Source organism: Caretta caretta, chromosome 2 (assembly GCF_965140235.1).
Source record: "Caretta caretta isolate rCarCar2 chromosome 2, rCarCar1.hap1, whole genome shotgun sequence".
NCBI classification, from domain to species: domain Eukaryota; kingdom Metazoa; phylum Chordata; order Testudines; family Cheloniidae; genus Caretta; species Caretta caretta.
Window position 1 is genome coordinate 168,514,081 of NC_134207.1, and position 19,697 is coordinate 168,533,777.

The window sequence follows — 19,697 nt, forward strand, 5'->3', positions numbered from 1 at the left end:
CTTCTCCCTCTATTCTTTCTGCCAGGAATGGCAGAATGAGATGCATAGGAGCCAACCACACTGGTTCTATGCCATAATGGGGCAATCACCAGTTAGGAAGACCTGACAGCTTCCCAACCCCTTTATACAGCTCAGCCAGATCACAACCACACTATTGAGAGTGCAGCACTAGGTTCAAAAGCAGGGCGTTTACTTACAGGTCACTGGTGTGGCATGGATATGGCATAGCTTGTACTTGTATTTCTGCCTCAGAGGCATCTGCTCCAGCGTGTACTGCAATGATGGCTTTTTCAATCATGTCTTGAAGTGGAACAAAGATGTAGTTGTATCTGAACCCATCACCTGGCAGGTTTTGGGGATGGGATTTCCACACTGGGTTTTTTATCAGATCTGTTCTCATGCTGTACAGAATGCTAGTTCTAATTGTATATGAAATTTGTTGTGAGAGGTGGCCAGCAGAATCTTGTCTGCGTCTCCTGTTACTTGAGGTGTTGAATATAATACCTGATCAAAGAAAGGAAAACAAAATCAAGAAGGTGTTTCATGGATTGGAAATAAAACTGGGTAAATAACTGATTTATCACTATCCATTCCAAAAAAATTTAAAATTTTAAAATTGTTATATTTTACCCCAAACAAAAAATTTTCGCAAACCAAAAAGTTTAAAAAAAAATTTTCAGGTCAAACCAAATATTTTGTTAAAACTTTTTAACATATATATATTTCAGGTATATTTCTAAACAAGATGTTTTGAATCAAAAAATCAAAATGTTTCATTATGAAAATGTCAAAATAAAATTTATTTTTTTTTAATTTTTTTTAACCATGATGTTAAAATTGACACATTTAAAAAATGTTTCAGTCAACAAGAATTTGTTTTTTTTAGCAAAAATAAAAAATCTTTCATCTGGAAAATTTTGTCCAACTGTAATTGGAAATGCTACAGATTTTATATTCCTGTCTTTTTTATGTACTGTGTCTTATGTTTCTGCTAGGATGCTGCCAATGAATAGTCAGTCATCCATCTTCAAAAAGGCCACATTGTCTTCTTGTAAAGAATGTGGTATTGGTATATTACTTCCTTGTACTGTAAACCTGAGATTCGTACTGGTGGGATTCCAGCACAGAAACATGAAATCCTTCAAGTCTATATTCATCACCCAATGCATTTTTTTTAAATTACCAGAGGCACCTTTTACTGTTAATGTTAACACAGTTAAAGAGCTTGATATTTTATCTTAGTACTTAGCCTTCTAAGATCTAGAATTACCCTCTTTTCTGTGGGCCTGGACAAAATCTTAAGAAAAACTTCCTTGTACTTTGTCCTCTAGAACTTGTTCTCCAGACTTGCTTTCTGAAGCTGGTAAGATGAATTCAGACAGAGTACCAATAGACTAGGTTCCTCCTATCCCTTTTACTCTGCTATATTTTCATTCTTGATTAAGAGAAAAAGTTGCCCTTGTCTTCTTTTAAAAGGTGTGGTGGGATATACAAATCACACACTGGACAACAAAGGATTAAGGAGCTGCTCTGGGCTCAGCCAACCCTACCCACTACATCTCCAAGATAGTCACAGGCTGGAGGGGAAGCTCAAAGGTAGAAGAACAGCTCACTTGTGGGAAAGCCAGGGAAGACAAAGGACCTCTACCTTGCAGCCCTTAGGAAAGACAAGATCTCACCTATCAGGTGAAGGTCCCTCCCTGAGGGAAGGGAGGACCTACTTTTGATAGATTACGTAACATGTGCAAGATCACACAGGTTATCTGTGGCAGAACTGGGAATAGACCCAGATCTTCTGAGTACTAGTCTTGCATCCAGATTTTAAATTGGTCTCACCCTCATCTCTGCTTTACCATGACTTCTCTTATAACTCCTAGGAGCCCTGGGGCCTTCAGTGCGGAACTTCATCAAATGCACAAATTAAAAATTAAAAAAATGGATAAAAACCTACCCCATTGACGTCACTGGCAAAGCACCTATTGACTTCAATGGGGCCAGAATTTTATTCTCCTCTCCAGGGAGTGCTATGTACCAGGAGGGAACAGTTCAGGCAGGGAAAAGAAATTTCTACAATGGTGAATGACTGTTCTCTTGCTTCCTCTTACAGCCTTATCAGCACAACAGGCAGATTTCCAGCAGTGGAGGAGGCATTTCAAGGAGGTGGGACAGAGACATGACAGAAGAAATAATAGAACTTACTCAAGAATTAACTTAGTCTGTGTAAATGAGCTGATATGAAAGTTACCTTCTTAAGCAAACAGGCTTCCTACAAAGATTAATTTTCTTAACTCTCTTCTGCAACACCAAAGGATATGAAATTTAAAAATCAGAGGAGGAAAAACTAGGTGATGCTGTCTTAAAAAAGCAACGAAATAGCCTCTTTTGTATATTTTGTTTTCAAACCTTTTTATTCTATGGCTTCATTCCACTCTCACTGTATATTCATAGAATCACAGAATCATAGAATATCAGGGTTGGAAGGGACCTCAGGAGGTCATCTAGTCCAACCCCCTGCTCAAAGCAGGACCAATCCCCAACTAAATCATCCCAGCCAGGGCTTTGTCAAGCCTGATCTTAAAAATATCTAAGGAAGGAGATTCCACCACCTCCCTAGGTAACTCATTCCAGTGTTTCACCACCCTCCTAGTGAAAAAGTTTTTCCTAATATCTAACCTAAACCTCTCCCACTGCAACTTGAGACCATTACTCCTTGTTCTGTCATCAGCTACCACAGAGAACAGTCTAGCTCCATCTTCTTTGGAATCCCCTTTCAGGTAGTTGAAAGGAGCTATCAAATACTGGAAGAGAAGATTGAAGGTCTGGAGCAACAGATCACGACCCTGCGTTGCATACGAGAAAAGGAGGATTTTCTGGACAAAAGTCAGGATATGCTTCTACGGGCACAAAGCTCTAAAGATTTAGAGCAGGTTGCACAGCAGAGCCAAGAGGCCAGTGAAGAAGCTTGGCAACATGTGACCTCCAGAAGAAGAAGGGGGAATGTCCAGGTTCCAGCAGCTCGGACACAGGTAACTAACCGCTTTCATGTTCTCTCCACAGGTACCGTTGCGGAGAGTGGACCAGATGATATGTCTGGGGGGAGAAAGCAGAAGGAGACTCCGCTGGTTGGAAGGCATGAGATGCGCTGTCTTGAGATGGGGGGTTCCACGACCACCACTCCCAAGAGAAGGAGGCAGGTGGTGGTGGTCGGGGACTCTCTCCTCCGAGGGACTGAGTCATCTATCTGCCGCCCTGACCGGGAAAACCGAGAAGTCTGCTGCTTGCCGGGGGCTAAGATTCGCGATGTGATGGAGAGACTGCCGAGACTCATCAAGCCCTCGGATCGCTACCCCTTCCTGCTTCTCCACGTGGGCACCAATGATACTGCCAAGAATGACCTTGAGCGGATCACTGCGGACTACGTTGCTCTAGGAAGAAGGATAAAGAAGTTTGAGGCGCAGGTGGTGTTCTCGTCCATCCTCCCCGTGGAAGGAAAAGGCCTGGGTAGGGACCGTCGAATCATGGAAGTCAACGAATGGCTACGCAGGTGGTGTCGGAGAGAAAGCTTTGGATTCTTTGACCATGGGATGGTGTTCCATGAAGGAGGAGTGCTGGGCAGAGACGGGCTCCACCTTACGAAGAGAGGGAAGAGCATCTTTGCGAGCAGGCTGGCTAACCTAGTGAGGAGGGCTTTAAACTAGGTTCACCGGGGGAAGGAGACCAAAGCCCTGAGGTAAGTGGGAAAGCGGGATACCGGGAGAAAGCACAGGCAGGAATGTCTGTGAGGGGAGGGCTCCTGCCTCATACTGAGAATGAGGGGCGATCAGCAGGTTATCTCAAGTGCTTATATACGAATGCACAAAGCCTTGGAAACAAGCAGGGAGAACTTGAGGTCCTGGTGATGTCAAGGAATTATGACGTGATTGGAATAACAGAGACTTGGTGGGAAAACTCACATGACTGGTGTACTGTCATGGATGGTTATAAACTGTTCAGGAAGGATAGGCAGGGCAGAAAAGGTGGGGGAGTAGCACTGTATGTAAGGGAGCAGTATGACTGCTCAGAGCTCCGGTACGATACTGCAGAAAAACCTGAGTGTCTCTGGATTAAGTTTAGAAGTGTGAGTAACAGGAGTGATGTAGTGGTGGGAGTCTGCTATAGACCACCGGACCAGGGGGATGAGGTGGATGAGGCTTTCTTCCGGCAGCTCGCAGAAGCTACTAGATCGCATGCCCTGGTTCTCATGGGTGACTTTAAATTTCCTGATATCTGCTGGGAAAGCAGAACAGCGGTGCATAGACAATCCAGGAAGTTTTTGGAAAGCGTAGGGGACAATTTCCTGGTGCAAGTGCTAGAGGAGCCAACTGGGGGGGAGCTTTTCTTGACCTGCTGCTCACAAACCGGGAAGAATTAGTAGGGGAAGCAAAAGTGGATGGGAATCTGGGAGGCAGTGACCATGAGTTGGTTGAGTTCAGGATCCTGACACAGGGAAGAAAGGTAAGCAGCAGGATACGGACCCTAGACTTCAGGAAAGCAGACTTCAACTCCCTCAGGGAACAGATGGGTAGGATCCCCTGGGGGACTAACATGAAGGGGAAAGGAGTCCAGGAGAGCTGGCTGTATTTCAAGGAATCCCTGTAGAGGTTACAGGGACAAACCATCCCGATGTGTCGAAAGAATAGTAAGTATGGCAGGCGACCAGCTTGGCTTAATGGTGAAATCCTAGCAGATCTCAAGCATAAAAAAGAAGCTTACAAGAAGTGGAAGGTTGGACATATGACCAGGGAAGAGTATAAAAATATTGCTCGGGCATGTAGGAATGAAATTAGGAGGGCCAAATCGCACCTGGAGCTGCAGCTAGCGAGAGATGTTAAGAGTAACAAGAAGGGTTTCTTCAGGTATGTTGGCAACAAGAAGAAAGCCAAAGAAAATGTGGGCCCCTTAATGAATGAGGGAGGCAACCTAGTGACGGAGGATGTGGAAAAAGCTAATGTACTCAATGCCTTTTTTGCCTCTGTCTTCACGAACAAGGTCAGCTCCCGGACTTCTGTGCTGGGGATCACAACATGGGGAATAGATGGCCAGCCCTCGGTGGAGAAAGAGGTGGTTAGGGACTATTTAGAAAAACTGGACGTGCACAAGTCCATGGGGCCGGATGAGTTGCATCCGAGAGTGCTAAAGGAACTGGCGGCTGTGATTGCAGAGCCATTGGCCATTATCTTTGAAAACTCGTGGCGAACGGGGGAAGTCCCGGATGACTGGAAAAAGGCTGAGGGAACTGGGATTGTTTAGTCTGCAGAAGAGAAGAATGAGGGGGGATTTGATAGCTGCTTTCAACTACCTGAGAGGTAGTTCCAGGGAGGATGGTTCTAGACTATTCTCAGTGGTGGAAGAGGACAGGACAAGGAGTAATGGTCTCAAGTTGCAGGGGTGGGGAGGTTTAGGTTAGATATTAGGAAAAACTTTTTCACTAGGAGGGTGGTGAAACACTGGAATGCGTTGCCTAGGGAGGTGGTGGAATCTCCTCCCTTAGAAGTTTTTAAGGTCAGGCTTGACAAAGCCCTGGCTGGGATGATTTAATTGGGTATAGGTCCTGCTTTTGAGCAGGGGGTTGGACTAGATGACCTCCTGAGGTCCCTTCCAACCCTGATATTCTATGATTCTATGACTCTATGATAAATCCCCCCTCATTCTTCTCTTCCGCAGACTAAACAATCCCAGTTCCCTCAGCCTCTCCTCATAAGTCATGTGTTCCAGTCCCCTAATCATTTTTGTTGCCCTCCGCTGGACTCTTTCCAATTTTTCCACATCCTTCTTGTAGTGTGGGGCCCAAAACTGGACACAGTACTCCAGGTGAGGCCTCACCAATGTCGAATAGAGGGGAAAGATCACATCCCTCGATCTGCTGGCAATGCCCCTACCTATACATCCAAAATGCCATTGGCCTTCTTGGCAACAAGGGCACACTGTTGACTCATATCCAGCTTCTCGTCCACTGTCACCCCTAGGTCCTTTTCTGCAGAACTGCTGCTGAGCCATTCGGTCCCTAGTCTGTAGCAGTGCATGGGATTCTTCCGTCCTAAGTGCAGGACTCTGCACTTGTCCTTGTTGAACCTCTTCAGATTTCTTTTGGCCCAATCCTCTAATTTGTCTAGGGCCCTCTGTATCCTATCCCTACCCTCCAGTGTATATTATATTACTATCTGTTGTTCCTGGTATATTTATTAGGCATAACTGACTCCAGGAATTTGTTTAGTAGTGATTCTTCAGTTATAATAGCAATATCACTAGTTTTTATTGCTTGTATTACAGTGTTCAAGAATCATGGGTATAATTTTAGCAGGCAAATGTGGGTTTTTTTATTGTATTTTTACCATATGTGTTTTCTATGTGTTTATTACTCCCTGTCTTCCTGGCTGCCACGTCGCTGAAGCACTCTTGTAACAGGGAAAATATGGGAATGATAGTTTTATGAAATCAGGGGTTTCTTGTCAGTACATATTTTAAATGAGATACTTACTTGCCAAGAAATTATTTTGTTGCATGAGTTCTTGTGCCTTCGCCTCCAATTTCTCCACAGATTCAAGATGCTGGAAGCGATCCAGTAACACACAGGAGGAGATATTTACCATGAGCTCTGCCAATAGGTTAATCTGCTCAGTCACCGAGTTGTGAAGCATTTTCTCCATCATAGACTCTGAGAAGAGTAAACACATTGGGAACTATTGGTTTCAAGGCAACATATAGAGGTCAGAGCCATGTTTTCTTGTAAATGTATTGTAGAACTATAAAATTATTTGTAAAATATCATTTAAAGGGGAGATTTTCTGAAGTGCCTAGGAAATTGAGGAGCACAAGTACTATGTTGTAGGACTATGCTCCTAAATCCCATAGATGCATAAAGTCCCTCCCTAACTTCACATTCCATTCCAGTGCAGTGAGAATGCTATGGGTATCCCAATTTTGAAAAGATTACCTTGACCATGAGATAAAAGAACAGTGAATTTTATGGGTCAGATTCACCCCTACAGGTACCAATTCCATCCCCTTGCTCTTGTGAGAGCAGATGTACAGGAGAGTGACTACTCATGGGAGAGCCAGAAGAGTTTCCATCTGGGGAGCAAGTCAGATTTGAAGTCCACACAGGACTTCATAAGAGTCATAAGGCAGGGGCTGCCAACACAAAGCCTGTCCTCCAATTTCTACTTGAGCCCAGTTCCAAACCTTGTCCTTGGTGTAACTGGATATCCTTCATCTGGTACTTCTGTGAGGAGGATGAGTGACAGGGATGTATGTGCCTGAAAGCGGGCTTGTACTCCCGTCTTAGACTACTCAGAGGAGAGAGGACAACCTGCTTTGATTCTGCGGCATTTTCTGCCACTATCTTATCTAGCTTTTCTCCAAAGAGGAGAGATCCCGTGAACTCAGAGGAGCACAGGACTTGCTTGGAGAGACCATCCAGGGGCAAAACCACATATGCTTCCTGGCTGTTGACTTGGATGTCTGGCTGAGAATTTCATGGTCGCGAACTTCTCAGGATGCGGGGCGGGGGGGGGGACACAAAAACAAAACAAACGCACAGAAAAAAAAAACCACCACCACATTTGTTGCATTTATCCCAAGTCCTGCTCAGATTTGGAGCCCGAGAGCTCTCCTTCCTCCAAAGAGGAGGAGGCGCCTGAGTCAGAGGATGTTTACCTTTTGGATTTTTTCTTCCCCCTTGTATTCTTCTGGGGCTTTTTTGACCTTTTGGCATGCTTTGCAGGCATTACTACCTGGCTGCAACCAGAGTGTAATCTTCTGTGACTTGGCTTGTGCAGAGTCTAGAGCTCTCTCGAAACCTCTCCACCTAAGTCTTCCCCTTTGGGGTTCCTTGCCTCCTGAGCAGGAGATGGAGTCTCATTATCAGCACTCCCTAATTCAAATTGGGAAGGAGGGGGGCTAGACATGAGCGCTGCTACTCTTCCCAAGGTTCTCAATACCCATTTTAAGATGGGGGGAGGGTGTGACAGCCCTGCTGAGGTCTAATCTGTGGTTCTTAGTCACCCCAGGATTTACAGCCTGGGTAATCTGAATGAAGCCCTCTTCTTTCTCAGAGCCTGTCACTTTTCTGTTCTGTCTTCCCTAGTTGGATTTTCTTCAGTGGAGTCATGGCTATTTGTGGAGGTAGGGGCCCCAACATGCCTGTCCCAGCTGTTTTCAGGTAACTGGGGGAAGGCTGGGCATAATTTATCCTCTGTTGAGCCTTGGAAAACTCCCTCCCCTATAGAGCACCTGTTGGACTTTGCCAACAGAGGAGCTCAGCAGGGAGATACTGCAGGAGAGGTGCTGGGTGGCTGTGACCACAACACTGAACAAACCCTGTACCAGGAAAGAGGCTTGGAAGAAAGAAAAAGCTTGTTACTTCCCCAAAATGGTTAGAAAATCATAAAGGCAGAAGGAAAGGGTGGAAGCAAATGAACTGTCACTTGACTGCTGCCATGGAAGCAGAAGATCTGGCAGCATGCAGGAGAATGAGGTGTGGCCAGCACACACTTGTGCTGCAGCTTGGAACCACCTCCAGAAACTGCAGAGAGTGGATGGGATTAGCTCAGTTGTAACAGAATTGTGGGAGATGCTGGGCTGCAGAAACCCCTGGTCTGGAGGCCCTCCGATCATTAGTGATGTTTGGATCTGGAACTTCACAGCTGGCCTCACTCTAAAATTGAACTTCCACCAAAACCAGGAGTATGAACAACCTCAACCTTTGGAGGAGTTCAGATCTGCAAATATTTTTTTGTGGATTGTGCTAATTATATTGGAGAGAATAATCACAACAATGGGTTTACAGCACGGGGCAATTTTAACTCAAAACAATTCTTACTGCAATTGGATTTAACAGAAACTTGTGAGGAAAGTCTAACACACCCACAAAACTAGCTCATCTCCCAGCGAATAATTATTCACATTTGAGGAGTGAAAAATAGGTACTGGGAAGGCCAATGTGAGCTTCCAGGTTCTTAAAAGTTTTAAAAACAACATTTGAGTGTTTAATCCTTAAAAACATTAGGTGATGAGTTGACTTGGTCAGAGTCATTAACTCATTAACATAAGATTGGGACTCAGTGCACCTGAGTGGTGGCACAGCAGGTATTACAATGGGAAGGCAGAGAAGCAGAAATGCACTGAACAGATCTGGATGGAAGGCAGCACTGTTAGTGAAGAAGAGATGAACAAGGATCAGGAAGAGAGGCAGTTGTGAGATGAGACTGTGACAGATGTACTAAGAAGCAGAAAGCAAACCAGTATCAATGGGATGGATTCAGAAGGAACACAAGCAATGGATCAGGGGTGGGGATACCATACAAATATCTACTATTTTACCCAACAGGAAGGCACAGAAGAAATAATACTATATATATATATATATATATTGGTTTTGTAGCATCTCAGGGGCTAGAATATTCCTAATACTAATAACCTAGCACTAACAAGGTTAAGCATCCATGTATGTCACCAGAGATTTTCCCCCTAGCTGATCTTTAGAAGACCTTATTTTGAATAATACATCATTTTTTAAATTTTCTCTTACAACTTAATCATTTAAATATTTGAGCATGAGAAATATCAACTGACTTGCTATGTGCTTGGAATATTGCATAATTACATGTTTCTGTAAGTGAAAGCAATATTTCACAAGTTGCATAATTTACATGGAACCAACACATCTAAATATATAAAAAGGTAAAATCCTTGGGGAAGTTTCAGAACTTATTAAATAAAATATCCTCTCCTGCATTTTCCTCAAATAATTTAGCAATATTTTCATAAAAATAAAGGGAAGGGTAACCACCTTTCTGTATACAGTGCTATAAAATCCCTCCTGATCAGAGGCAAAACCCTTTCACCTGAAAAGGGTTAAGAAGCTAAGATAACCTTGCTGGCACCTGACCAAAATGATGAGATGAGATACTTTCAAATTGGGAGGAGTGGGAGAGAAACAAAGTGTCTGTCTGTCTGTGTGATGCTTTTGCCGGGAACAGATCAGGAATGCAGTCTCAGAACTTCTGTTAGTTAATAAGTAATCTAGCTAGAAATGCATTAGATTTCCTTTTGTTTAATGGCTGGTTAAATAAGCTGTGCTGGATGGAATGTATATTCCTGTTTTTGTGTCCTTTTGTAACTTAAGGTTTTGCCTAGAGGGATTCTCTGTGTTTTGAATCTGATTACCCTGTAAGGTATTTACCATCCTGATTTTACAAAGGTGATTCTTTTACCTTTTCTTTAATTAAAATTCTTCTTTTAAGAACCTGATTGCTTTTTCATTGTTCTTAAGATCCAAGAGTTTGGGTCTGTGTTCACCTGTACAAATTGGTGAGGATTTTTATCAAGCCTTCCCCAGGAAAGGGGGTGTAGGGCTTGGGGGGATATTTTGGGGGAAGACATCTCCAAGTGGTCTCTTTCCCTGGTCTTCGTTTAACATGCTTGGTGGTGGCAGCATAGGGTTCAAGGACAAGGCAAAGTTTGTACCTTGGGGAAGTTTTTAACCTAAGCTGGTAAAAATAAGCTTAGGGGGTCTTTCATGCAGGTCCCCACATCTGTACCCTAGAGTTCAGAGTGGGGAAGGAACCTTGACAGATACTAAGACAGCAACCTTTGCACAGCTATTTCTGGTACCTACTTTCTGCTTTGTTACTTACCTTAGAGCCACTCCTGTAAGGTCCTGAGTCAATTTTCAATGGCCTTCACCTCTGAGGAGGGACAAAGAACCTTGCAGAATCAGGTACCTTTTCTGCAGATTCTGCTACAGAATCAAATGCCCAAGAAACAGTCCTGATCCCGAGAGGTAATGAGCACTTGCAAGTAGAGCAGGTTGAGAATTTTTCAGTGAAACACTTTCTTGGGTACCTGTTGGAATTTCTGTTCATAACCAGAAAGTGAGGGAAACAGGTGCCCCCCAGAATAGCCCAGTGGTTAAGGCCCTCACCTGGATCAAGTCCCTGCTCCAAACCAGTCAGATTTGAACCTAGGTCTCCCACATGAAAGGTGAGTGCACTCACCAACAGGTTATACAGTCAGTGTTTTCCTCTCTGACCCAATGGATATTTTCCTATTATTCAAAATGGATCAGCACCAACAAGTGAAAGCGAAAGGACTCAAAATTAGGCTGAGCAGGCCCTTGAACCTGGGTTGTCCACATCTCAGATAAGTGCCCTGACCATTGGGCTACTGACTATTCTGTGTGTCTCATGTTTTTACATGAAATATTTCAAAATATCTCATTTTCATTCCAATGTAGAATGGAAACAAATTTCAGACCCTCAAAATTTTTTGTTAAACAGAATTCTTGTTTTACACCCAGCCGCACTTGCCACTCTCATTTGGCTCAACAAAAGTTGTGGGTGTTCAGCTCTTGAAAGGATCAGGCCCATAAGGTGGGAAAGAACTGGATTCAAATTATTTATAAAATAAGGGAATTTCTATTTTAAAAATATTAATCTTTATCTGTTAGTGAAATGGATGGAATTTAATTGTATGGACATGAGGTAAGATGCAGCAAAATTAACTGTGTTTCTTTACAAAAGGATAAATGAGCAAACAATATTAAAAATGTTTGAAACTAAAATGAGATAATGGTAAAATGCACTTTTAGTTTTTATTTAAGTAAGGGCAATGTGAATCATAACCAAGAGTTATTACTGCTAAATTTCAGTCAAACACAAAGTCATGGGGATAATAAATCTTGTGTGTCCATATGCAGATATACCTACCATACTCTTGCAGCTTTCCAATGAGATTCCCCACATCAATATTCAAGTGACTTTCTATGAAGTTCTTTATAAAACTGTTTTGGAGAGCTTCCTAAAGTAAGAGAAATGATTTCCAAGATAGCATCTGTGATAGTCAGAGTTGCTGAATTTTTTTACATACACACACACACACACACACACAAAGAGTCATAGATCTCCCTACTCAGCCATAGATTTCTTCTGTGTGACCTTGGGCATGTCACTTAGTATCTGTGCCTGAGCTCCTCATCTGTAAAATGACCTCACGGAAATACGAGGAGAAATGCACTGAAGATTCTGAGGCAATTAGATACTACATGGATGGGAACCAAGTAAGTGCCTATCACAGATTGATATATCATACCATACATTTCCATCCTCATCTTCATCTTGTTGTTTTCTTTTGTTTCCATTATTAAACCAGCACTGAGATTGTAGGGTTTTCTTAATTGGCTGTTTAAGATCAGCAAAGGGATTAAAAAAAATCTGTTCATGTTGTTTAAAACTCTCCCTGGGGAACTGCTGCCCTAATCAGAGTTGAGAGTTACTGGGAAATGAACTGGCATTTGGTATCTTTCAGCCATTGCTCTCAGTGCAATACGGCCAAAGGTGTGACCCTGCCTTTTCAAACGTACGACAAAGACCCCAAACTCATAACCTGATGTTACGTAGGAATCGTTAGTTAAGTGGAGAATATCGCTAACATCTGCACATACCTTAACTAAGAGTAAAAATATTTATAAAATAATTAAGATGCCCACTATAGAAAACTTTCTATAAACTCAGCTTCAAGATTCCACATTTTAGCTGTCAATAATTTATGGCATTAGTGAGCTAACACCAGGTTTGTATGTCATGGAAGAAAATGTGGCTCCAAAATGGCAGATACACTTCATAATGAGATGCAACTAAAGATTAGGCTTATGGTTCCAACAGCTTTGGGCACCAAAGAACCACTGATAAAAACACCCCCTCCTACGGACAAGCACCTGACAAATCTTTAGTGTATTTGTCCTCACAACACTCTTGTAAGATAGGGCAGTGCTATTATCCCTATTTTACTGATGGGGACCTGAGGCTAAGTGACTTGCACCAGGTCATACTAACAGTCTCTGACAGTGACTAGTAGGCTAGTGCCCTAACCACTGGATTGTACTTCCTCTCCAATTCTGATCCCCTTGATTCAGTATAATAGCTCCATACTCCATGGGAGTTCAGTGGGATTACTCATGGAATAAAGTACTATTCAGCATGAACAAGAACATCAGACTCTGGCCCCTTGTACTTAGCAGATACATGAAAGTATGCACATGCCTAAAATAAGTAACCATACAACCTTATTGTTGTACACCTTTAACCTTCCTCACCCCTTGTTTCCCCAACTCACTGAGTCACATCTATACATTTATTAAAAAGAAAAGGAGTACTTGTGGCACCTTAGAGACTAACCAATTTATTTGAGCATAAGCTTTCGTGAGCTACAGCTCACTTCATCGGATGCATACTGTGGAAACTGCAGAAGACATTATATACACAGAGACCATGAAACAATACCTCGTCCCACCCCACTCTCCTGCTGGTAATAGCTTATGTAAAGTGATCACTCTCCTTACAATGTGTATGATGATCAAGTTGGGCCATTTCCAGCACAAATCCAGGTTCTCTCACCCTCCGCCCCTCCCCCCCCCCCAACAAACTCACTCTCCGGGGGGCAGAGGGTGAGAAAACCTGGATTTGTGCTGGAAATGGCCCAACTTGATCATCATACACATTGTAAGGAGAGTGATCACTTTACATAAGCTATTACCAGCAGGAGAGTGGGGTGGGACGAGGTATTGTTTCATGGTCTCTGTGTATATAATGTCTTCTGCAGTTTCCACAGTATGCATCTGATGAAGTGAGCTGTAGCTCACGAAAGCTCATGCTCAAATAAATTGGTTAGTCTCTAAGGTGCCACAAGTACTCCTTTTCTTTTTGCGAATACAGACTAACACGGCTGTTACTCTGAAATCTATACATTTATTGTAAATTGGCTAGGGAAGAGACCTTTCCTTTTGCTTGTTCTGTAAAACACAACATTTTGGAGCACTGCATTATTAACAGTCGTACAAACAATATTATCTGGAAAATAGCATCTTCAGTTTCCATATTCATTGTCTCAATTTCTATATCTCATTTGCTCAGTTTCCAAGAAAAAGGACTAACAATTAGCTCCACGAGGCCTTTCAGGGATCACAAGTAACATTCCTTCATTGAATCTTAATTAACAATTCTATTGTTGATGCATGAGCATCAGTTTATTCTTCCACAGCTTAATGGCTCTGCAGATGGTGAAGAGTAAAAAGTGCCAAAAGTACATTTTAATGACTAAAGAAAGAAGATATGACTTGGAAACAGACAGGAAAAACTGTTAACCAGGTGCTACATTTAAGCAGTCACTGCTATTGTTGCATTTTAAATTTCCTCCATTGTCCCTGTGAGACCTGATCAATTACATTGGGGAAGACAATTATGAGAATTAAGCAAGTTCAAGCTGTAAAGAGTATTTAAAAACTTGCCAATTGTCTTAGATTAATGTTTCTCAGCTGCAGTCCGCGGACCCCAAGGGGTCCCCAAACATACTCCGGGGGTCCGTGGGCCCCACTGATCAACTCCTCTCTCTCTCTCCCAGCACCTCCTGCATGCCAGGGAACAGCTGTTCAGCAGCGTTCAGGAGGCGCTGGGAGACAGGGTGAGGAGCAGAGATGGAGTGCGCTCAGGGGAGGAGGCGGAAAGAGGTGTGGAAGAGGAGGGGGAGGGGTGGAGTGGGGGTAGGGCCTGGGGCTGAGTGGGAGGCTTGGGGGCCCCCAAAAATTTTTAAATCAAAATGGGGGTCCTCAGGTTGCTAAAGTTTGAGAATCGCTGCCTTCGGTAAGTGACTGTTCGCCATTGTACTATTCATAGTATTTCCAATATCACATGGTAATACTGCAGACAGGAAGGTAACTACTCATTCTAGCTACTTTAAAATTGAAAAGATTTTCAGGACCACCCCATTGTAGATCTATAATCTAAACTTTAGCAGGGTTTACTGTCACAGACATACTGTCTTCAAGTGCCACTCATAAGAAAAACTCATATGTCTGTGCTGACTGTACCACCACCGCTATCCTGCAGAATTTCTGGTAATTCCTCCTCCTGAGAGCCAGGATCTTTGTAAAGGCTGATCCTGAACTCCATTTCCTATCGTGATCTAGTATTTCTAGAATTACCACTTCTTTACAGGCTACTTTAATTCTTCAATTATTTGTTCCTGTGGATAGTATTGGAAAGTAGGAAGTCATCGACAATTCACCAACCTGGAGCTGATTGACCATGAGGAAGTTTTCACTGCTCTTAAAAACCTCAGACATCCTTAGCCATGCCTCAGAATAAATTTTCAGGTTGTCCACAAAACCAAATGTGTGATTAGCCTAAAGGAAGAAATGAAGCCAAGTGAAATGAAAACTGCACACAGTAATTCCTGTGGAAACAGGAGCAACTTGGGTGGTTCAGATCTCCTGAAAATCCTCTGCATGTCAACTTTAATTGTCAGAAGTAAATGCATTGTGTTTCCTTTCATCTTCAAAGGAAAACAAAAATTCAGAGACTAACAAATCACAGAAAAGGCTTCCTGCTGTGTTTATGTTTCCCACATGAAGAGTAATAATATACAATTTATTTTTATATACTGCCTTTCATACATGGTACCACAAAATACTTTAGTGAGAGAGCCAATCAAAAAATAAAAGAGGTTCAAATTAAAGCCTCTCTCTTGATCACAGCACCGCCTATTTGGGAGGAATAAGTGGAATATCTGGATGCAACCTACAGTTCCTTCAACCCTCAGGACAATTTTGGTGCTGATTGAGTCAGGGAGATCTAGCAAGGTCCAGTAAGGAAGAAGGCAGAATTAGGAACCTTCTCATTTGACTGTAGGGGGTAGCAGCCAAGTCCTTTCCTTCTGCCCTCACCAAAGGATGGACTCTGAATGACAGAATAGTGAATAATGCACATTCTAGTGTGAATTTTTAGAAAGTCTGTGGTAAAAACTGGTAAACGTTCAGTTTTCACAAACATGGGTGGTTTCTCCAAATATACATGAATCATGAATAACATGACTTCACAGTCACAATGACTCAGCATCAATGATTTTATTCACAAAAGGATCAGCAGAAGTGTAGTATTTGGTCAAGCTAAGAAGCCTGATTAAATAATAAGGAATAAAAGTTAAACATAACAAACAGACTGGAAAATAAAAACAACTGAAAGAACATATTCCATCTGAAATCACTGCTGTGGGGCCAAATCTTGTGTCCCACTGCCATGCTTTAAACACTAGACTATGCTTCCTCTCAACTATCTTTAAACATCTGTCTTATTTTCCCCTTGCCTAATAGATTAGGAATCTACAGCTCAAGGTTAGAGAATGCTGTGATATCAATTTTGCTTAAGTTAATATCATAGCCGTCATAACTGTTTTTAGGAACCAGACCTCTTCATTATGCTCTAATGATGGTGGTAGGGTAGTCATGTACAGCATTCCCCAGCAAAAAAGAGCTTCTGCACTGAGTTGCAAATTAGAATTGGGGGTAGATTTATTCTAATATTTCCTGTCAAAAGTGCAGAACTTTGGCACAGTCCCGCACCATTTAAGTGCCTTCTACAAAGACATTCAGATAAACTCTGGAAGTGTAAAGCGACAGGAGATGCCTGCCTAAGCAGCAAAAAAAAAAAAAAAAAAAAAAAAAACATAGAAAAGGTCACTGGTGACCCATTCCCCACACCAGCTGTGCAGGAGGTGCTAGGATGGCCACTGGCAGCCAACTACATTTCCCTCTGGCAATATTAAGTCTTTAGAGAGGGGATGCTGGTGGACAGTTTGGGAATAAGATCTTCTGATAGGGGCCACAAGGGCTTCATTACAAGTAGGAAAGTGGGTAGAGAGGGATGCTTATCACTGGGACATATGTAGCTTAATAAACCCTGAAGATTCAGGTTCAATTCAGAATAAAGGAAGGGTTAAAAATTTAGACTAGGCCCAAACTTTAAGTCCCAGTTCACCATTTTCTACTTAAAAACTAACAGAGAAAGTGTATAGACTGTTAAGAACTGCTTGGCTGGTGTGTGGTTATTGTGCCTTTAAGACCTGGAAAATTGTGAAGGAAGAGTTCAGTGGAGAGTCTCCTCAGAGGTAAGTAGATGTATCTAAAGAATGAAAACAGCTGTATTATACGTGGGGCTTGTAGCACTGCCTATTACTACCCCTGCCTGATAATTCCCATTATAAAGCCTTGTTTAAAGGTCCATATAACTTTGCCAAACTTTAACCACTTAGGCTGAAATTTTCCATGACAAGTGTCTGCCGCGGGGCTGATTTTTTGGGGGGGAAACGTCAACCAAAAGGGTTCAGCTATTTCTTAGAAAAAAGTTGGGCAAAATTTCCTCTGTGTCAAAAAAGATTGTTCACCTTTCCTTTAGAAAGCTCAACAGCCTCCCCATGCCCTGGAGCAAGAACATGAAATTGGGCAGGGGCTGGCCTTTGTGTCAGGGGTATGCCTTTTACTGTCCCTGGGAAAATCTGCCCCAAATTTAGCCAAGTTAAAATCCTTTTGAAACAAAACAGTTTGCACAAGCTCAGTAAAGACTTGCTAGCGCTTCATAGCTCCCTGACAATCCTATCTACACTTAGCACGCTCCATCCCAGGACCGCAAGAGGCCGAGAATGCAACGTGTGCTGGACAGCAGCTTTGGTTAAGGCTGGAGACTTGAATTCCACCAAAAGTCCTCTCTGGTATTGCCTTCAGACTCACCCTTTTATAAACCTCCTAGTTTTGTGAATAAGGTGAAGCTAGAAACATCCTTTTGAGGTTATTTGTCAGCCTGTTAAAACATTTCATTGTAATATAATTTTTCATCATGAAGGGAATTGAAACAAATGTGTTTTTTTTTTCAAATGCCAAACTTCACGAGACAACCCAATTAAAGTTGTAGAATAAGAACCTCCTTTATCTTATTATGAAGGCTTGATATTTATAAAGAAAGGCTTTGCCTTTCATATTAAGGATTTGTGAGCAAGGCGGCAGGAATCCAAAAACAGGATGAATTTGTCAGACGTGTTTTCTTACTTTTACTTCTGAATTGTATTGTTACATACATTCTGTTTTAATCGGAAAAATTTGAAAAAAAATCTTTCAATGGCTATAAACTTCTTAAATGTAACATCTCTTTCTTTAAACTATCATCCTAAATGGAGATGCAATAATATGGCAAGAAAGACACATTGCCTCTGATGAGCCAATCAAGAATCAGAGATGCATGCTTTCTGATTGGCTCAGAATTGAACAAAAATTTCCATTGAACTTAGCTGATGTCAGTCGGCATATAGTCATTTATTGTGTGTGTGAACTTGACTGGTCAATATTGATTTAAACCTCAGGATTGTTTATTTATCACGGGTAGAAAGCAAATTTAATAACTTATTGTAAGAATGGTTGTCAGTAATCTTGAGATGAGATATTCCATTTTATGAAACAAAACATGAAAATTATCCTGAAATGTAAACAGATTTTAATGCTACCAGTCTTTGTAGCATGTACCTAGCTACCCCTGGGGAATAGTAGTTGAATGGGTACAATCCTGCAGTCCATGTTAGGGGAAAACTTGCACCTCTACTTCAATGGCACTTTTGCCTAAGTAAAGGCTGCAGGATTGGACTCAATACCAATATTTAGGATATTTGTTGATAATTTAGTTTTACTTAATTTCCATAGGGTATGATAATTAATAAGACTGTGCAACAGGAACAGTAAAGATGGATTTGATGGAGGCATCTACTGCTAGTTCCATGTTTACAAATAAACAGATAATTTATCATTGATAACTTGGTGAGTCTAGCATTTATTTTTACAAGACATCTTGAATGAGCTGATGGAACTGTCTGAGGTCCAAGCATGTTAATAGATTTATTGGGCTATAATATCTGATAGAATCTGTGTAGTTACAGAAGATGAAAAAAACAAAGTAAAATTGTCTCATTGAAGATAACTTGACAGTCTCAGTGCTGTTACTGAGTAGACTTCGTTTCACTTAAGATCTAGACTAGGATTCAACATGTGCCGAAAGATGTAGCTGTCTTATCATGGATCCCATTAAGATAGTGGCTGTGGCATACTAATTGGCAAAATAACTTGGAAATCTCTACAATGCATTATTCTTGGTGTCACTGTAAAGCAGAATGCAATTCTGTATACAGAGTTTTATCACCACTTACAGTTCACACCTGTAAAAATCAAAAGAGCACCTTCTTTTTTTAAATCAGCCTTAAGTTTTAAAATTAATTATATTCAACTCAGCAGACTAAGGGAGATATAGCCTGTCACCCAAACTAAGTTCTTCATTTTAATTGTAAACTAAGAAACCACAAGAAGTGTTATTTTTGATTCACAAAGGAGTATTGTGAAGTTAACGTGTAGTTCTAACGTTTATCATTTCAGTTAGATTTTAACATCTTACTTTTTAGAGTAAAAGTCAGAACATTGTACTGATATATGTTTACCATGGAAAACACTATCATTAAAAATATTTTGTATACCATTATCAAGCAGTAATGCTTTATTTCACATTTTAAATGGACTTAAATTACCGTTCCTGTAATAATTAAGATTTCATAACAAGCATCATATTTGCAAGGTAAATACAAATATTTCCTCTGACCTCCAAGCCCTTTTAAAAATAGATCATAATACTTATTACTTATTTGTATTGCAATAGTGCCTAAGAGCCTTTGTCACGGACCCCCTACTGTGAGAGGCACTGTACAAGCATAGAACAAAAACAGTGTCTGTGAACACGACTATAAACTCTTTGGGATTGGGACTATTAAATACAGGATACCTGCCAAGTAACAACCTT

At 41.6% G+C, this 19,697-nt stretch overlaps 1 protein-coding gene across 1 annotated transcript in view; it reads right to left on the bottom strand.

Moving 5' to 3' along the window:
• The window catches only part of ABCA13 (ATP binding cassette subfamily A member 13), a 286,889-nt gene that overhangs the window by 170,934 nt on the left and 96,258 nt on the right, over positions 1-19,697 (bottom strand). Inside the window, exons 28-31 of the mRNA XM_048839236.2 lie at positions 15,104-15,217; positions 11,748-11,838; positions 6,518-6,694; positions 198-504 (exon numbers count right to left, since the gene is read on the bottom strand). Coding sequence (XP_048695193.2) covers positions 198-504; positions 6,518-6,694; positions 11,748-11,838; positions 15,104-15,217 — 689 coding nt within the window. The remainder of the gene's footprint in view (positions 1-197; positions 505-6,517; positions 6,695-11,747; positions 11,839-15,103; positions 15,218-19,697) is intronic.